General features: G+C 41.0%; 2 protein-coding genes across 5 annotated transcripts in view; one reads left to right on the top strand and one right to left on the bottom strand.

The window, feature by feature from the left end:
* The window catches only part of cyldl (cylindromatosis (turban tumor syndrome), like), a 33,637-nt gene extending 21,059 nt beyond the window's left edge, over window positions 1-12,578 (bottom strand). Inside the window, exons 1-3 of one of the 4 annotated variants that reach the window (XM_059023034.1) lie at window positions 8,718-9,343; window positions 7,106-7,580; window positions 235-507 (exon numbers count right to left, since the gene is read on the bottom strand). In XM_059023034.1, the coding sequence (XP_058879017.1) occupies window positions 235-507; window positions 7,106-7,558 (726 nt within the window). In that variant the 5' untranslated portion in view covers window positions 7,559-7,580; window positions 8,718-9,343. The other 3 variants (XM_059023035.1, XM_034000370.3, XM_034915614.2) reach the window with 3 other exon arrangements.
* A 189-nt stretch (window positions 12,579-12,767) lies between these two features.
* rhpn1 (rhophilin, Rho GTPase binding protein 1) overlaps window positions 12,768-20,651 on the top strand; it is a 31,567-nt gene continuing 23,683 nt past the window's right edge. Inside the window, exon 1 of the mRNA XM_033998558.3 lies at window positions 12,768-13,333. Coding sequence (XP_033854449.3) covers window positions 13,250-13,333 — 84 coding nt within the window. The 5' untranslated portion in view covers window positions 12,768-13,249. The remainder of the gene's footprint in view (window positions 13,334-20,651) is intronic.

The following is a 20,651-nucleotide window of genomic DNA, read 5'->3' as shown; positions in this document are numbered from 1 at the left end:
TAGAAATGCCCCTGCAACACCCATTGCACAATTGACAGGTTTCATCATGTTTCAATAAATATTTTCTCAAATTATTATTATTATTATTCAGATTACTCAAATTATTATTTATTTCCTGGCAGACATCCTTATCCAGTTATTATGGTATTTTGTGAGCCCCTGAAAATATAAATGTTGAAAAGGAGTGAGGCTGGTGGGTTCAAGTCTACAACCAGGGGGATGGCGGTCACTCACTGTGGCAATCATGGCGTATGTCTTGGCATCCTTTTTCTGCAGGCCGATTACCAGGCCCTGTTTAATGGTCTCATCGATGAAGAAGTGGACCTGATCCCCAGGGTTCACCGGCTCATCCCCTGCTGACCCCTCTGTGTCTGGGGCACTCCTGGGCTGCTGAGTGACTGCTCTCAGCTTAGTTAAGGTCACGAAGATACCACAGTTGTATTTGCATGTAAAGTGACATGTTCCATAGTATGATCCATCAGTTCTCCCTTTTCCCTCATCTTTACCCTAAGGGAACAAAAACACACAGTAAAAGTTTAAAAGTTTAAATACAACATTTGCCTATTTAATTTAATTTGTGGGTTTTGAGTGTTTTGTGTTTGTGTGAGAGAGAGTGAGTGTGGTTTTTTTATGTGCGGGGGTTTGTGCTGACGGCTGGTCAGCAGAGTCCCAGCGATGAGCTCTCATTCCCAGGGAATGAGAGATTTGACCAGCCGGCTTGTAATCTTTTTTAAAGATATGCAGGATGTAGATATACTTGTGCAGGAAGATTTTGTAGAGCTAGGGAGTTTAGTACACGTATCACCCCTTGCAACACCCTTTGCAAAAGTTATTTTATCGAATGTACCCCCATTTTTTAAAGAATGAATTGCTGGAGAGGGAGCTGAGTAGGCTCCCCAAAAAGTCTATTCCCCTGGGGTGTAAAAATCCTCAACTAAATCATATCATGTCTTGCCCAATGACAGAGGCTGAGGCAGGGCAGGAGAAACAGGGGGAGGCTGACAGGGGTCAGGGAGCACAGGAGGAAGAGCCGCAGCAGGATAGGGAGAACAATGAGCCTTGAGCTCAGGTAAATGAGCACAATGTGAAGAGAACAAATGCACTGGTAAATAAAGGGAAAAGAAAACAAAGAGAGAGAAATGAAAAAAAGAGGCTAAAAAATGAGACATGGAGTTGGAGCGGAGCTCTGAGGCGGTCTCTCCAGATCACAGGCTTTGTCTGCCCACCCGCCCTGAAGGAGCGAGCGGTGCTGAGATGAATGCTGCTGGAGAACCGGGTTCTGAGAGTGGGGGCTGCAGTGCTGCAGGAGCTCCCAACTTGGATTCAGGGGGGAGAGATTGAGGCTCTGGGTCTCAGCCTGGAGTGGCAGTCTCCCTCTTCTCGGAGCGGGTGGAGTACAGCGCTGAGTCTCAGCCCAGCGCTGCTGTGATACCTTCTCCCCCAGACTCGCAAGAAAATGCTGCACAGGAGCTGGGTGCAATCTTAAACTGTTCCTGTACTCTGCTAATGTGGCTTTTAGAAAAGCCACTTTAAGAGAAATTGATCAACCAAAGCAGTACAGACTTTAAAAATGTGTACAAGTAGTCAGGAAAATGGTTAATACAAAAACTAATAAAGTTTAAAATGGCCCAGTTTTATTACAATTGTATAGTTTTTGTTGTCAGGTTTCTTTTAATAGTTTTAAATAATTTTAACACTATGAAGAGAATCAATTTTATCTCTTTTAATGTAAACAGCTGCAGACAGGGTTTTAAAAGAGCGTAAGTCTTTGAGTTTTTAGAACAGAAGAGGGCAGGGGTAATTTTTTTTTACAAGTAACACATACAGATGATGGGAATGTAGCTGAATGGGAGGTGAAATGGAGAGGGCAGTGTGTGTTCAGCCACGCCTCTAATAGCAGCGCTGGGGAGGGCAGTGTGACCTACAAGGCTTCCAGGAGAAATGGTGTGTGGGAGAGGCTGTCTGTTTGGTGACTGAGGAGGGAAACCTCGCCCTTTTTATTTAAACTTTGCGTGTCTGTTTTTTAATGTAATTGTGATAGTTTTTCTTGTGTTTGTTTTTTACCCTTGGTTTAAAATCATGTTTTTAAGGTAAAACATTTTAAGATCCCCAGAGCCAGAAGGAATCTTAATTTCATCTTTTTTTTGTGTTTATACCTTATTGTTGACTTTTTATCTAATGGATTTTAATATGAATACATATATTTTTGTTTTTTGTTTTAGATCATACTGAAGTGGGCTTCTAGGACTGTGATTGTGTAAACACGATAAAAAAGTACTTTATTTTGATGACTTACAGGGCAACATTGCTTGAGCGTAACACTGCCCAGCTGACCCTTGTGTGCCATATTCAGCACCCGTGCTCGCAGCACGCTTGGCACCACTGTGTGGTGACCCTGGACCACAAAGAAATCGTTCCAGCAGGACAGCTCTTCTTTGATCCTGAAAAAAATGACTGCCGGAGCTCTAGGAGGGACATCAAGTACTGGAGGGGTCCATGCTGGATCAGATCTTGCCTGGTGTCCTCTGACTGAAGTCCAGGTTCAGGAGCTATAACTGATCTGGATAAAATGTCTGCAACAGTAGTGCCGTGCCCAGGGGTGAACTGAAGCTGGAAATTGTACTGCTGTAGCCGGTCCGACTATCTGTACAGCCCGAGTGGTCTGATCAACGTGCATGATGTGTACATACATGGTAACGCCTCTCTCTCCCACAGAGTATTTCTGCTCTGTGAGCTCAAAGTGCGGGAAACAAAAGCTATGGCTTCTCCACACCATCCTGCATCTGGGACAGAACAGCCCCCAATGCCATGGCTGATGCAGGTGAAGCTGCTGAGGTCAAAATGAGCCAGAAGAGGTGCTGTGGCGAGTTGCATTTTAAATGTGTGTACAGCGGCTTGGCAAGTCGATGCCCAGTCCCAAGAGGCCTCCCTCTTAAGAAGCTCACATAACGGTGAAGTGGTGGCTGAATACTGTGGCAAGAACCGAAGATAGTAGGCTGTCATATCCAAGAATGAGAAGCAGATTTAGGGTCAGGAATGTGGTGAATTCCACATTGGACTGGAGAGGTGAAATCCCTTGGGCCGAGAGTCTATGCCCACAAACTCTATTTCCGGCACTGTGAAAAGACATTTGTCACCATACAGTGTTAAGTTGTGCTGGCAAGTGTTTGGAACACGTGGAGCAGGCGTTTGTCATGGACTGAGGTGTTGGCCCCATGAACCACGATGTCATCCAAGTACAAGGATACTGCTGGGATGCGGTGAAGATAGATGACATGATTTTCCGAAAAACTCCAGTATGAGTAACAAATGCTGTGAGGTCCCTGCTGGCTGGATCATGGGGAACTTGGAGGTAGCCTTGGCGTAAGTCCAGCTTACTGAAGACATCAGAGCTGTAGAAGTGGGTAGTGAGCTCTTCAGCTGTCGGGAGCAGATATTTGTCGGGAATGACGGCCTTGTTCACAGCACGCAAGTCCACGCAAACTTGGAGTCCACCAGACTTTTTCTTCGCAATAACCAAGTTGGAAATCCAGGGGATGTGTTAATGGGCTCTAGAATGCCAGCTTCCAGCAGGAGTTTCAGCTCCGTTGACACTTGGTTCCGCAAGGCAAGAGGAATGCGGTGCAGTGGCTGAATGACCGGAGTCACAGTGGGGTCGACTTTGGGTTGGTGGATGAATGCGGAGGGGATGCCCCAAACTGCCAAACAGCGCAGCCCATTGTTGCTGCCAGGGGGAGGAGACATGCAATATTTCTGTGGTCCATCAAGGAAAAACAAAGACCAGTAAATAAGTCAAGGCCCATTAAGTTGGCCCCAGTTTTTGTGATGTAGAATGTGAATGTAGGAATAGATCAGGTACTATAACGTACCGGCAGCTGCAATGTACCCAGTACATCAATTTTGGCATGTCCGTAGCGCAGTGGAGGAGCATTGCAGGGGCAGGTTGAAAAAAAAACTGTGTGTACGTTTCAAAGTTCAGGAGAGACACCTTGGCACCAGTGTCCAGGAGCAGAGGAATGCACATGTCATTGAGATGTAAAACACTTGTTGTAAAACTTGGGGCCGAGAACACTGTATGGATTGTGGCTAGTGCTGAGTGCGGGGTCTGGTGCTGAGTAGGGTCTTGTGCTAAGGTGGAGAGACACCACCTGGCAAAGTGGTTCAATTTGCTGCAATTTCTGCACCGTTGGCCCCGGGCAGGGCAGTCAGAGGCTCTGGACTCTTGCCTGGTGGACCCACAGTTCCCACAACATGGCCTATAATGCGCAGGCACTGCTGCGCTTGTTGTACAGTGAGGTCAGAGTCGGTGGCTAATGAGGTTAAAGGTTGCTGCATGTTGTGAACTGCAGTCTGTGGCTGCAGCATGTGAGGGCGTCGCAGTAAGCTTTTTAGCAGTGTGAAAAGCTGCTTCCATTTGGCTGGCTTTCTTTATGTCAAATCGTCACATTCAAGTAATAATCTCCCCTTCACTTGTGTACTAGATGTATTCTCAATAAGCTGGTCTCTAATCATCTCATCGTGCAGTGTACCAAATTTACAAGGCAGCGCTAATTCTCTCAATGCAGACATGTATTGGAGTATTGACTCACCAGGCCGTTGACCCCATTGTCAGAATTTGAACTGTTGGATGAGGACGCTCTGAGCAGCTCTGAAATGTGCAGCGAGTACACTGATGGCCTAATCATAAGTAGGAGCAGGACCCGGTGTCAAGAAAATGCGTTGTCCCTCTGTGCCCAGACTGTGTGTCAGCATAGAGTGTTTCCATTATTATTTGTTTATTTAAAAGACGCCTTTATCCAAGGCGACTTACAGAGACTAGGGTGTGTGAACTATGCATCAGCTGCAGAGTCGCTTACAACTACGTCTCACCCGAAAGACGGAGCACAAGGAGGTTAAGTGACTTGCTCAGGGTCACACAATGAGTCTAGTGGCTGAGGTGGGATTTGAATCAGGGACCTCCTGGTTACAAGCCCTTTTCTTTAACCACTGGACCACACAGCCTCCTATGGACCGGCCACATTATCCAAGCCCATTGCAAGCAGGTATGTGTGAAACGAGTCCAACCAGCTAGTCCACGGGACGGGCGGTTCGCCGGGCAGAGCCAAAAAGGAAGGCGGTGGGGCAAACGAAAATTCCGCCATCCTTGTCGCCAATGTTGTATTGTACAAACTGACACGAAACAGTGTTGTTGTAGATCAGTGGTTTTCAAACTGGAGTACAGGTACACCTGGGGGTACTCGAGCCCTCGTCAGGGGGTACACAAGAAAAATCCTGCAATGGTGGACAATGCAATTTTTTTACCAGGTTGTAGTGCTTTGCGACTTAGCAATCAAATCAACAATGTTGTATCTCCTTTCAAATAAAACCACAGCCATACTGGTGTATGTTGTCTTTCTTTTGGGCAAGGTTAACTCTATAAACACCCAACTGGTTGCTGACAGTGAGTGAGCGTTGAGCGCACACGTGGCTAATTTATATATTTAAATAGCAGTGTGTTGGTTACTGCAGTCTGTGGGCTAAAAAAAAGTAAAACAATAAACTCAAATAAAGATTGTTATTGTACGATGTTGCTTCTTTTAAAAATGTGTAGTATTTACTACGTAAGTTTACTTTCTGGAGTTTAAATGTTCAGTGTTAGTAGTTTAATCAGTTCAGTGTTTTATCTACGTTGATTTTTTTTAAATAACAGTAGTTACTGAGTTGAGCAGGCAGCTGGAGCTGCATGGAGCAACACTACTGTTATATTTACTTGCAGTGCTTGTATGTGTTTTTTCATTATTAATTAATTTGTTGAAGAACTCCTTTGTCGTGAGTGCATTACCCTACGCCTCCACCAAGAAGCTTTAATTGTCTTACATCTGATTAACACGAACAGACTAATGCAAGAAACACTTTAAAATGTAAGCATTTAGCTAAAAGTCATTTTTGACTGCCTGATATAAATATCCCCTTTCAAATTAGCTTTTGGAAATATTCACTGCAAAGCCATGTGCTTATTCTGGTTGGATTCAATACCGCACAAGACACACATAGCATTTTGCATTGTCCCAGCTCAACTGTTCAACGATAAAATGAGTTAAATTAAAAAGAAAAAGAAAAAATCCTATATCTGTAACTTTAAAAAAAATCTGTTTTCTCTCTACACTTCTGCATTTGTTGGAAGAATTGCATGTCTTTTGTTTTTGTTTTAAATTGGAACCTTTGGAACCTGTTTTTCAGAAGAATAAGCTGTTTTTGGACTCTTTGGACTTGTTTCAGCATACTTACTGGAGTCTGGATTTTGAAATTATTTGACATGGCATTTTGGCATTTTTAGTAGGTGCATTTGCACCGTGGTTAACTAATTGTATTTTATTTAATTTGTTTTTAACAGCAGTTTTCCATTTACAGTACTTTATCTAGAACTTACAAAAGACCATATGTTTTCATAGGTATATTATGACCCTATCTCAGATGGGGGTAAGCGGTAGACTAGATTATTTGGAAAGGGAGTACGGGACCTAAAAAGTTTGAAAACCAGTGTTGTAGATTAACCAGAGATTGTTTATTTATTGCTGTGTACTTCATACCTAAGATGGCGTCTCTGTCGTACACACACTCGCTCACTTACGGCATCATGTATCCCAGCAACAGCAAGCAGGACACAACATCAAACAACATGCAACCCAGCAACCACAACAGCATTGCAAACACAATAATCAGAACTGTATATACAATGTCAGCTACAGAACATAACAATCACAACTGGCCAAATACCACAGCCACTTAACGGTATTCTCTTGATCAGCCTTTTCCCTCTTTTCAATGAAATTGACAATGGACTAAATAAAAGTTGGTAATTATTAGAAAATAAATACAGCTGAATTTGTAACTGGTATATTAATAATAAAGCAGTAATTAATAGATTTATAGGATTGCGAGTGTCTGTGTATGGTTTATATCAGCACTAACAGCTTGCAAACATATCTCTGCTTTCAGCCTCACTTCTACTCGTGCTGATATCACCCACATCCTATAACCCTGTAATATATAAAAGATGCATCTCCCTTATTTCCGTTGTAGCCACAGTTCCTCATTGGAACACATTAATAAAAACAGGGCTTACCTGTAATTCTATCCCAAAATATATGGGGGGGATATAGTACGAGGGACGGGTAATTGGATCCATTATTTTCCCAATGTACCTGACCACACCCTGGCACCACTCTGAATTGATCTCCACTGAGACCTGCTTGTCAGTCTCCAGGGACAAGGCGAAGTCCAGCTGCTCTCTTTCCAAGAAACATTTCAGACGATCTGGGGGGTGTTCAATGGAATTCAGGAGACCCAATTCCTTCTCTTTGAGGGGCTGCAGTAAATCCACATCCACATCAAAAGTGCGATATCCATTAATAAACTTGATGGGTAACTTTTGGGGGGTTTTGGAATCAGAAAACGTGTCTGTATACATATTTTCTTCAATGCAGCATATATTCCCTGGGCTGCCCACCCATTGCACCTCTTGCAACTCTCCCAACAAGATGAAATACACATACTTGGATCCATTGAAAGACCCCATTTCTGTTTAGTGCCTTCACCACCTAGAATACACCAATGAGAGAAGGCTGGTAAAAGTGAATCTACCTCACAAAATACTCACATAAACCTTACCAGTCAAGCACATTTCACTCTGAAACATGACTTTCCATTTCAATATGGGACAGCTGGTGCTACTTTAGAATAAAGAAAGATCTCAGCTTATGTGTATTATTCCTGGATCTATGTTGTACTTGCACTTTCTGGGCCATTTCACCTCAGCAGTGGCTTCCGGGTCATGTTACTGGCTGACAGCATATCAGTCAATAGAAGAAGCAGCTGATTGGTTAATGACAGGAAAAAAAGCTGTTCAAGAGGATGGGACAGTTTTACGGAGGTGAAATGACCAAGCAAGTGCAACAGTAACAGAAAACAGTAGCTTGCAAACAGTGGTTCTTGAACCAAACGTAGTACCAATAATTTACTAAACTGGTCATTAGAAGCACTGTTGGGAACCTAATATACAGCCATATTGCAAACATCTACAGTCTCCAAAACAATAACAGAGTAAAGTATAATAGAAGTAGAAATAATAATATTGATCTACAGTATTCTATAATTTTAATTAATTCCTTTCAATAATTTAACAGCGTTATACAGTCGAGTACAGGTGTCTGACTCTGACACCAGGCATAACAAACACTCCGGCGTCTTGTTTGAGAAAAAGCGAAAATGAAAGTTGCTGACGTTGACAATGCTAGGCTTATAGGAAAGTTTTAAAAAGAAAAAACGGTATTTAAGACAGTAAACCTGCAGTTTAAATAATAATCAATGTACCGGTACTCAAACACTTTGTATAAAACAATACATTAGGAGTCCCAAGAGTGCTTTAATAACATCACCGAAAACCTTTTCCTTTGCGTTTTCCCTAGCTAAGATCCGCATTGTGTGAAACTCGTTTTAATAAGTTATACTTAGTGATGTTACGTTTTTTATGCAATGAAATGGCTATAACTTACTGTCCTCGATCCCGTATGTCTTTGATTTGCGACGCTGTTTTACTTGTATGTGTTTTTATTTCCCTCTGGATCTTTATTTACAGTAAAGGCATTCAGTCCTCTTGTCTCGTCTTTCTCGGTGTGGTTTTAAACGCCTCCTGCTTGTTAAAAATCAGCATCATAGCTTTCAATACGTGCACTCACCAGTTTAGGGACCGTCAAAACTTCACAACTCCAAATCTGGTGAAGAAAAACATAATCACTGGAACCCCGTTTTTGTGCTACGGCCTTTCCTTGCTTGTTACGGCAGATATAAATATTGTATTTGTATTTATTTATTTATTTGTTTGTTTTACAACACCATAGATTCAAAGTTGCGGTTGCTTCTTGGTACTTCGTGTGTGGGGCGCGGTAAACAAGACAATTATTTACCGTTGGTGACAGATTTCCAAGCTGAGCTGAACATGTATTTATTTATTTCACATGGAAAGTTAATGTTTAAAGTCATTGCAGCTCACTGAATAGCTAACAGAATAATTCCATAAACCCCACCTGTTTCGCAATTCCATTCACTGCATAGGTCTGTGCAGTTTAGAAAGAAACACATTACTGCAAAACGAATTTCCGTTTCAAAACACGAGAGATATCTAGCAGTGGTGTAGTGGTAAATATAAGTGGGTAAACTCCCGTTTGGTGCTCGAGGCCAGGCAGTGCCATGGTAGGAACTTAGGTTGACTACTGTTTCTGTTTTTTTTTTAATTGGGTTTGGAGGACATCAGGGGCAAATATGAACGCCATTAACATGAATTTCTGGCACTCTATTCAAACGACGACTGCACTTATTGCGTTGCATGCACGAGTATATTAAAATAGTGCCGCAGGGAATTAATTACGGTATGCTGCGAGGGTCAAGCCAGAGGGCGATTAACGCGCGTTAAAAAAATGAATCGAAAAAAAAATGTGTGATTAATTGACAGCCCTAAACACAGAACATTATTAGAACATAAACAATCAATCACAGAACACGCAGTACAGTGGCCACGCCCCCCTACGCCACAGTTCTGACTGGGCGCTCTCAGCTGTCAGTAGTGCGCAGCAAAACAACACAGACGCTCACTGTTAAAATGTCTTGTCTTTAACCCAGGATGTGCACATCACAGGAGAGTAGAAATGAGTAAACTCTGTATCCCTTATATGAGAAGTGGGTAAACGTTGTATTGCCGAAATTAAAAGTGGTAAACGCTGTTTACCTGCGTATACCCTCGACTACACCACAGATATCACCAAGCAGGCGTAAGTGTTACGACGGCATAAGTGATGTGCGCAGATTTTATGCGGAGTGAACCAATCAGAGGTAAGAATTCAGGTCACGGGGTCGTAACTGTGCGCCTGTTAGCGGGTAGGTGTAAGGCTGGCGTAGACAGGCAAATAACAACATAGGGGGTAGAGGCAGAAAGTTACATTTAAAAGCAAATCAGTTTCGAATATTGTAAAATAACATTTAGTTTAGCAAAAGCCAAAGGTGGGTGGATTGGTACATTGGTTTGATGATTTACAGTAAGAATCATACGGGACAGACTAAATCCATTCAATATGTTTGATTATCTTGAGCTCTATCAGCGCTATCGATTACCAGACAGAACCTTATAGATGAAATATGGGATGACCTTCAATATATGAACCAAAGCGCTAATCTGCTGAATTACAGGCATTCATTGGATTACACTTTTTAGCAATTGGATGTTTTCACAACCTGCTAAGGCTATTGGCTATTATCTATCCTTTGCTGATCCCTTGGAAAGTATATATAGTGACCCATCCTTCTTTGAAGGGCAAGTACCATGCGAGGGATCACCCTACAAGCAGTCATTCTGTCCATAATTTAATATTTGGTAATTAGCTAAATTTCATCTCCTTCTGCACCCTTAAATTTGGCCATCAGAGGACAGTATGCATCACTATGCAGTGTGGTAGCAAGGGAATGTATACCGATGTAGTGTTATAAAGTGTTACATCGTCACAATGTGGTACGCCTACCAAAGCTTGAAGTTAGAAAGTGGTACGCTGTGATTTTGATACAGGTGCAATCAATTGCGATGTGAGGTGTTTTCCTATTGCACTATGTAACACAATTTTTGTTCCTGGGTAGTAAGTGTTATTTCCTAATTGCTTATGCCTCAAAAGTATATAAAATGGCTATTATTACCTATTTCCAATGAGAAAACGGGCGAATTTGTGTCTTTTCGTTTACATAAAGTCAGAAAAAAACAACATATGAATCCAAAATAACATGTATTTATACTAAAGTAATACAAAAATGACTACAAAAGATTTAGAAGTGAGTAGTTTTTCGAGACTTACGATTATACTGTAAATCACTTTCACGAATCAGCCCCCAAATGTAGTCTCCCATCATGTTCTCGTTATACTGTCCTTCATTGACAGCTCATCCAGGAGCCTCAAAGCCGTGCTGATCCATAATGGTAACAAGTACCCGTCTCTTCCCCTGGCTCACTCGGTGCACCTCAAAGAGGATTACAACAGCATCAAGACCTTGCTGGACGCCTTGAAGTATGATGAGTATGGCTGGGACCCCCGGAAGGTGCTGATGCCACCACTGCACATCAAATTGGGCATGAAACAATTTGTCAGAGCTCTAGATAAGGAGTCGGCAGCCTTCAAGTACCTTCAAGACTTCTTCCCTAAGCTGTCTGAGGCAAAGGTCAAAGCCGGTGTCTTCGTCGGACCACAGATAAAGAAGATCCTGGAGTGCAATGAATTCCCCAAGAAGCTCACTAGTAAGGAGAAAGCGGCTTGGAACAGCTTTGTCGCAGTGGTTCGGGGCTTCCTGGGCAATCACAAGGCCGAAAACTATGTGGAGCTGGTTGAGACTCTGGTGAAGAACTACGGCACAATGGGCTGTAGGATGTCCCTCAAAGTCCATATCCTTGATGCTCATCTTGATAAATTCAAGGAGAACATGGGAGCGTACTCGGAGGAGCAAGGCGAGCAAGGCGAGCGCTTCCACCAGGATATACTGGACTTTGAACACCGCTACCAAGGACAGTATAACGAGAACTACATTTGGGGGCTGATTCGTGAAAGTGATTTACAGTATAACCGTAAATCTCGAAAAACTACTCACTTCTAAATCTTTTGTAGTCATTTTTGTATTACTTTAGTACAAATACATGTTATTTTGGATTCATATGTTGTTTTTTTCTGACTTTATGTGAACGAAAATACACAAATTCGCCCGTTTTCTCATTGGAAATAGGTAAATTTCAAAATATCACTGTCCTGGTCACAAAAGCAAAGTTTGTGGGGAATAATAGCCATTTTCTATACTTTTGAGGCATAAGCAATTAGGAAATAACACTTACTACTCAGGAACCAAAAAGAAAAAAAAAAAAAATTGTTACACGGTCTTGTCAAACACAGGTACATTTACCATTCATTATACATATTTTTTTGCAAACCATTAATTATATATATACATTTTGCAAACTTAAACTGGAAACTGACAATCAATTTCTCCAGAAAGAAAAAAAAAAACAATTCATTACGAACATGACAAAATGAAAAGTCCTCTGCAAAGTTGCAGAAGTAAAAAAATGTAGAAGACCCAATGTATTGTGTATGATAAATAATCGCATACTATTTTCTTAATGGTGGAAAAATATGATAAATGCAATTTAAAAAGATGTGTGCATAACGTACAAGAATTGAATGGGCACTTCCGTGCTTTTTTTTTTTACCGGAAGTTGTTCAGAAGTTGTTTAGGCAAGCAGTGCGCTGCGTACCACTGTTTAGCCGCGTACCTCAAAATAATACTACACCGTCGAAGCTACACAATTTTGATGATAGGACAGCGAACCTTTACTACACCAACTTGCATAATTTCCATTTGCGCCCAGTCCTTGTTTCTGTACTTCTTAACCATTACGTCTTCTCCGAGAGGGAAAGGCTTTTCCAGTGGGTGGTCTCTCTCTCTCTCTCTCAAACATTGCTTCCACTAAACTTTGCCTCTGTCGACAATGCCTTTGTGTTGCTACGGGCAACGCAAGATACCACAAGGCCGCCGATACACCAATGGAGGGGGTGGTGGTCATGCTTTCTTGTCAATCAAGAGCGCTTCTTAGATTCTATTCGCTGGCTCCTGAATCCCTCTGGGATTAATCATACACCCATTGGTCCGTTGCCTCACATCTCCTCCCCTCCCCCGACAAAACTGTCAGTGCTCGTGCTGCGATGTCAGCTGCGCGCGCACAGAGGGAGCGTCAGAAAAAAAGAGCTTAAAGCCTGTTGCTTCGGTTTAAAGAGTTTATTAACATCTTTGCTGTAGATCATTAAGAGAATAGTCTATTTTTGAATTGCAGTCTGTTTGAGATACAGTCTCGCTGACAACCTTTGCAATTGAGAATCAAGTGAGACATGGCATGGGAACTACAAGTGACTGGAATAGCGTAGATGTCTAGTATATGTTTGTGTTGTTTGAACGTTGAGGAACTCCGCTTTACTCATCCTCTATTTTTCTCACGCTCCCGTTATTCTTTCTGTTTTGTCTGAGGATGTTGGACTGCTGGACTTTCCCCTGTGATACAAACAAACGGCAGGAGAGGGTTTTTTTCAGTAACATCGTTGTGGGTTTTTAAGTTTTTTTTTTTTATTATTATTATTATTATTATTATTATTATTTATCGCTGTGCTCCCGCCCCTGTGAGGTTGTTGCTGTGATGTCGGATTCGGAGGCAGAAGCGCCCGAGGAAGAGGTTTTCCCCGAGAATGAGGACTGCAGTCAAGCAGGAAGCATCAGGAAGGTGATTTCTCGCATACATCAAACTAGTATTAGTAACGTGTTTTTTTTTATCATCGTCATTATAGTTGTATAGTTAAATATACGAAAGGTGCAAAATGATTGTATTCAAGGATGGCTATATACAGAAGGTACAATCGCCTAAGAGTATTGGACATGCCATTCACTGCAGTAAATTGCTAAACATTAACTGTATTTGTACATCTGTACACCCCTGAATGTGCAGTACACCTGTGTTTTTAAGTGTTTATGATCTTTAATACAGTAATGATAAATATCATCCTAAAAAGCTATATTTCCTAACACTTTTTTTCAATGTTTGTGTATGTAATAATCCTTCTGTGTCCCTTGTTATAGCAATTTGAGTAACCTTATTTTATCACCGTGCAAATCAACTGTTTACACTAGCAGGTGTGTGGTGCAGACACACGTGGTGCAGCCTCGTCTAGCCGTGTCTTGGTGGTGGTAGGCTTGACAGATGTACTTCTGTGTCTTTGTTTATGGTGGGGCTGTGGTGAAACGGTGTGACGCGTTCTGTAGTGCACCGTGTAAAACATAGCTGTATCTGTCTCTCCATTGTTGCATGATAATCTCTGATTGGAGAGCGAACAGTTCTCTAATCCCCCGTAGACTGCAAAAGTGGATTAATACTCGTGTGTTTATAAAACAATCGGATACAGCCGGGAAGCGCAAATAAATCATGGAAGAAAGTGCCTTCTCATTTCAAGCGTATTCCTATTACCGCTGGCAGTTTATGCGTGCAAGAGGCTACGAACGTCTGTAGACAGTAAACAATATCTGGTGTTGAAAATAAGCATTCCATGTGGTGTGATCGGTGCATTCAGGAGTGTGTTGACTGACACAGCACATACCAGAGCTGTCCAACTTTTTTGGATAAAATACCCACCATACCACACGTTATTTCCAGATGAGTGGTCTAAAGTCAAGTGTCTTTTCAGATGAGAGATTAATACCTAATCCCACACACAGACCACCTAAACAATCTGGTCCAAGTGTAGTGCAATTAGCAGGCGTTTCAGTTTGACTCAGAGTTGTTAAGAATTTTTTGGAACAGTATTAAATTTCACTTACCTGAAGATGATTTTAGTGATTTACTATCCTATCATAGTTAATCTAACAAACCGAATCAAACCTTCAAATGTCATAACTATTACCTTGATTTAACTGGGCAAAATAACTCTTTCAACAATACAATTATTATTTTTTTTTATTGTAAAGTTTCTTTTTTAGTTTTCTTTGTAGTAGTATGTATTCTACCATTGAGTGTTTTTATATAGAAGTAGCTGATTTTGTATTCGATTCTGTAAAGTACGCAGCACTGTCACTCTACCAGCGTTTCCAGCAGGCCCACCAGGTGTACCAGTAACTATGTGCGATCTTAAGATGCTGTTGTAAAACTGAGACTAAAACTTGTTTGTTGCCTCGTTCTGCTGAATTGTTAATCTATACATCTGATGACTACAATGGACTCGGCATGTTTTATATTTAATATTTTGCAAGTGTTGTGTTTGAACTTGGTTACCGCCCCTTTTAACTGTGTACAGTTGTAATATGGGAAATCGTATGCTGCAGCTCCTATACTCAGTGTTGAAGTCCTGATCTGATCGTATGTAGCACAGACAGCTGTTATGATTACGTTACCATTGTTTTTTCAGTAAAAACACATTTAAATTGCAGTGAGCTCGTTCTGTTATGTTTACGATATTATATTAAATGCACCACAACAAGCAGATTTGTCATTTTCATTAGTACAAAGTGAGAGCTACATTTAGTGAATGGTGTGGTTATTTATTTTAACTGCAGTCAAATAAGCTGCAGTACCTTTCGTTTAATTCCCAGAATTTTATTTATTTATTTTTTCTCAGCAGTACACTTAATTACAGTCCCAAGGATTTCTGTGTATTCTGCTTTCACATTTCTCAGTTTGAAAAATACACTGTTTTCCCTGAAAACAACTGACCCTGATTTAGTACAAAACACACGCTACATTAATGTTGTTTTTTTAACGTCTTAAATTACCGTGCCTGCTTCTTTGGCTGAAGATATATTACCAGCTCATCTAACTGGGGAGTCTGCTGCGCGGTTAAATTATCCTTAACCTCTTAATGGTAAACAATGTAACTTAAATCTATTATCTTTAGGATGCAAAATACAACACACGAAAACAAAAATCCGTGTTGACGCAAAACTTTATTAAGGAACTCTACGATTTGCCTGGCGAAAGACACACAGATAACTTATTTTAAGCTTGGTACGGTAGCCTTTTCACTTATTTGTTTAATTGTTTAGCTTTTTGGTGCATTACAGCCCCTCTTTAATTTTCTTTATTGTAAGTTTCCACGACATTTTGTTAATGGCACGAGTGCATCACACAGACCTTAATTTGTATTTTTTTTAGTTTCTCTCTGTTCTTGTACATTTATGAAATGCAACTGTTTTTTTTTTTTACAACAGTACTCACACGTTTGGTCACCATAACAACATTTGCAAGAAACTGTTTCCGGTATTCTGCTGGTGTTAATACTGTACCTCGATCAAATTGTTACCAATCTAATCGCAACTCGGTTTATTAAAACATGTGATATTCGTTTTTTTAACAGACCGACGTCATGTCGCATTCATAAATTTTGACACTTGCTTTTAAAGGGAGTGGCAACATTTTTGTGTCTAACCCCTAAAAACTTGTCAAAACGTTTTTGTAATCGGATTTGCAACCATTTTAGTCGCAGTCTGGAGCCCAGCATCATAATGTATAATTTCTCTGATTCAGTGGTACAAATAGATTGATACATTTACGATAGTGTGATTGAGCGAGTATTCTGTTTGACGAATCATATAGTCATCAAGAACAACCGCCACAGATTGAAAACCACTGCTCTAGTAGTGCTGACAATGCATTGTGGGTTAAAACAGTCTTTTGTCGTGGTTACAGGGTTGGAAATAAGACTCCCATTGCATAGCAGTTTGACCCATTCCTGGTTTTACAATGAGTTTAATGACACACCTGAGGTTGGTCCCTATACACTGGTACTAATCAAGCTTGTAGTAAAACCTGGAATGCAATAGGAGTCTTATTTCCATCCGTGGGGTTCATTTTGTAATGATCCTTTACTAATTTGTTACTATATCTGTAGTTGTGGAACATCTTTCAGTTTGTGAGGAGGGCAGTGAGCTGTGTAGATGTGCCTTGGATGTATCCAGGGTAACCTGGGTTAACTAGCGGATTGAATAATAGAAGTACCCGACTCTGTGACGTGTGTTATAGAATGAAACTGTGGAACTAGGCTGTGCGTGGTCTGAAGCATTTAACTACTAAAATAAATTTGCCCTATGCTTGTACCTGCAGTCCATGTCTGGCCTCTCCATAATGCCTGCCTTCTGGTCTGGATTAACATCAAACCAGACAGTGCATTGTTCCAGCATGCAAGGGGAGTTCCTGCATTCAGCAGAGAAGGAGATTTAATTGCACAACAGAATCTGGTTTGATCAAAAGCAGGTTTTTGTTCGGGAGTTTGTTTCTGGGAAACCTGAGTCACTTGACCTATTCTGTAATACCACATCTTAGGAAATCAGGATTCTTCCATCTTCTGAACAACAAATTCTTAATGCAGTACATTTACGTACAGTAGTAAGAAATGCCGGTTGAATTATAACAATAAACTGTTTGCCCTACTGTCGTGAGTGGGGATAAAACATGAAAAACAAGGTTGGAGTGATTCCTTCTGGCTGTGGGTCAAAGTCTGACAATGTGCTCTTTGGCCCTGTTTTGAAGCTGTTTAAAAGTGAAAATTGACTTTTAACCCCATATTTTTCAAACAGCTGAGAAGATTTAATGAACTGCAAACTTGATTTGATTAATCAAAAAGATCTTGACAAAACAAAAAAAACCAAAAACCTTAACCGCCCTTAGAATTTGTATGAATAGGGCCCAGTAGGCACACTTTTGGGGTACTACAGTCAGAGTCCTGCACAGGTCCGATTTTTACAACCCACTACTACAGCACCTGACCCCAACCCACAACCCGCTGCAACACCATATTCTTACCCGCGACCCAACCCGCTTTAATAACACCTGCAACCCGACCCAAACCCACAAGTGTTTGTCCTTTACCTACTGCCTGCGTCGACTGACTCTCACACACAGATCTCTCTACCATTCTCCACAGATTGAGTTTATACAATAGGCTATACAGTGTGATAGCTTGTTCTAGTGGTCTAGATATATTTTAACATTGTAACATATTAACTACCGCCACTTTACAATAAAATACCTGTCTATTCCTTTTGTGCCACTAGTTGAAAGGGTGCTACACCTGTGCTTTCACAGAGATGTACCAGTTTTGTGGCTGTCGTTCACAAAAACATAATGACAAGCAACGAATTCAGTCACATTTTCATTTACTATGATTCCAAAAGAATTCCACACTTCTGATTCACCTCTCGGACTATTATCCACTACATTATTATTATTTATTTCTTAGCAGACGCTCTTATCCAGGGCGACTTACAATTGTTACAAGATTTCACATTATACAGATATCACAGTATTTTTACGTACAATTACCCATTTATACAGTTGGGTTTTTACTGGAGCAATCTAGGTAAAGTACCTTGCTCAAGGGTACAACAGCAGTGTCCCCCACTGGGGATTGAACCCACAACCCTCCGGTCAAGAGTCCAGAGCCCTAACCACTACTCCACACTGCTGATAAACCCAGTGCTATCTTTTGTTTCACCTCGTCCACAGGCATTTTTAATATCACCAAGCAGACATGATAAAAGGATCTTGCGATATATCAAACAAGGTGCAATACAAGCCAAAAACACTGCTTAGTCAGCTGACTCCTCCCTAATCGCCTCCTGCTTTAGTGCAGGAAATACTGGTACATTTACCTTCTAATATGCTGTTTGGGAAAGGCTTACAGACGAATACGCTGAAAGGACGGAGCGTTTTTGGTGATTCAAATTCAGACCCGAAAATTATTTATTGATTTATTTATTTTTTACCTGAACCGCTGCAGGACTCAAACTACAGTGCTCTTAAGTGTCCCAGTGATTCGGCATCAACCACATTGTTACAGTAGGTAGAAAGTGTCTCCTGCCCTCCGTCTGTATTTCCACTTCATTTTCCAACTGTTTCCTCTGGTCCTGCTTTCTGAGCTTAATAGTGTTAGCATTAACTTTGTCAACTCTCTGAATATTTTAAAAACAAACATGTTTATCCAGTGGGATTGTGAAGTAAACCTTAAGCTTATGGGAGTCTAACTGTGTGCAAGAGAAACTAAACACTAAGGCAATAAAGGTAAAATTCCCCTACTAAGGAATTCTAACCAGTATTGGTAAGATTTTGCAGGAAACACTTAGAGTACTGTGTATTTGTGTGCAGTGCTGGTGTACTGTGTCTGTAGTGGAAGGGCTCTTTCTAAACCCCAGGCATGACTGTTCACTAACTATTACTAGTTATATCAGCTTCCCTTCAGTTCCCTTCAATTTAGGTGTCTGGATAACTAGACAATGTAGTTATAATTTAACCTAATTGACAATTTAAATTGTAACCAAACAAGGTCCAAAAGGGATGGAATGTAATTTTTAAACAATTTTTCATCCGATTTTACTCAATTTTTCTCAACCCCCAATTTGATGGTTGGCTCACTGCTGCAGCCCACTTGCTGATTTTTGAAGAGTGAAAGTCAATGGGCATCCTCCATTCCCGCTTTTCTGTCAAACCTGGGCAACCAACGTAACCAAGCTAAATGGCAAGGAGGGCCCACTCTGGGAAATCTCCACTTGGACTGGCTTGACCAGTCAGGGCCGCTGAAGGACAATGAGCTGAACTATCCCCAGGTGATTTTCAACACTAACCTTGAAAAGTGCAATCACCAACGAAGCCCTCTCTGTGTGTGCCACCTGCTAAGATGAACAGGGTTTGAACCTGCCTCGCATGACCACCCTGCAATACAAGCAGTGGGGCTTTTAACTAGGTCAGCCACAGGGGGCCTCTATAAAACAGCATTAATAATTCCAAAGCATTCCCTTTTGTTTTTCTGGGTTTTGTCCTACAAGAGGCGTGGCTTTCACTTGGTGCCCTTGATATTCATTTTTTTTGTACACTGGATAACGAGGCCTCTCTGTATGTGTGTCTCAGAGAAACTCTTTTGTGAGTCTTTCCATAATTATTAGTCATACACTTGGCATTCTGTTATTGCTCATTAACCACACAGTGTAATGTAGCTGCTGTCATTAACGGGCTGAGCTTTTCTTCCTCAGATACAATACAGAAAGGAGGTCAGCACTTAATGGCCAACTGTAGATTCCTTTTTTTAATTCGGGCTTTGTTAGTGGAGCAAATAATACAAAGCAACCGTATAATTACCGCCAGTACAGCTGCAATTTTAAATGTGCATTTTTCCAAATTAACCTGCTACTAGATTGAAAATAAAAAAATAACAAAACAACATTAATGTGTGTGGCCTACATGAGTTCAACATTTAATGTGTTAAAGAAACATAATACATAGAGTAAATAACCTTGCACTACACACAGTCTCCTTTTATAAACACCACAGCTGACCTAGATTTGACAATGTTTAAAGAAAACATTCTCAAAATGTCGGCATTTAAACTCCAAACTGTTGCAGTACAGTGTTGTGAATCACTTTCAGACCAGCAGTGCACAGGGTTGGGTATTTCATTGTATTGATAGAGAAATAATAGATGGATGCAAGATGGCAGTTAGCTGTCTGGTTGCTATTATAGTTTAGTTACTACTCTACTGTAATTCACCAGCTGCTAGGCTGTGGTGTTTGAAGTTGTTAGCATAGGCTGAACTGATAACTGCTATAAAACCAGTGGTGAGACACAGACCATAAACCCTGGGAATTGTCAGCCATAGTGCTTCCAAGGTGTGTTCTCTGCATATCTCATCACACACTGCTCTCCCATATAGTAATCAAATATATTTACTGTAAATCATTCTACGAACACTACCAATATGGAGTACCTGTCAAGTCTGAGTCAACCACCAAGAAGTCTTGCCTAGGTTCTGATTGAACTAAGAGGTGACCATGGTAGCTCTTCACAAAGAAAGCTGTAGTGTATGGAATAGTCAAACAAATTGGGGAACACAACTACTGTATTTAAGTCGGGGGAACACACGATTCCTGTAAAGCAGCAGGATCATGTTATTTGGGGAATATCGATTTTCTGATTGTTTCAAAATGTCTCAAATAAATGCACAGACCTATATTGAATTTCATTGCCAATACCTTGGCAAAAATATATACTGCCATCTATTTAGAATGT

The sequence above is a fragment of the Acipenser ruthenus genome, chromosome 4, assembly GCF_902713425.1.
Source record: "Acipenser ruthenus chromosome 4, fAciRut3.2 maternal haplotype, whole genome shotgun sequence".
NCBI lineage: Eukaryota > Metazoa > Chordata > Actinopteri > Acipenseriformes > Acipenseridae > Acipenser > Acipenser ruthenus.
The sequence above is the reverse complement of the archived record's forward strand: the minus strand, read 5'-3'. Positions and strand labels throughout refer to the sequence as shown.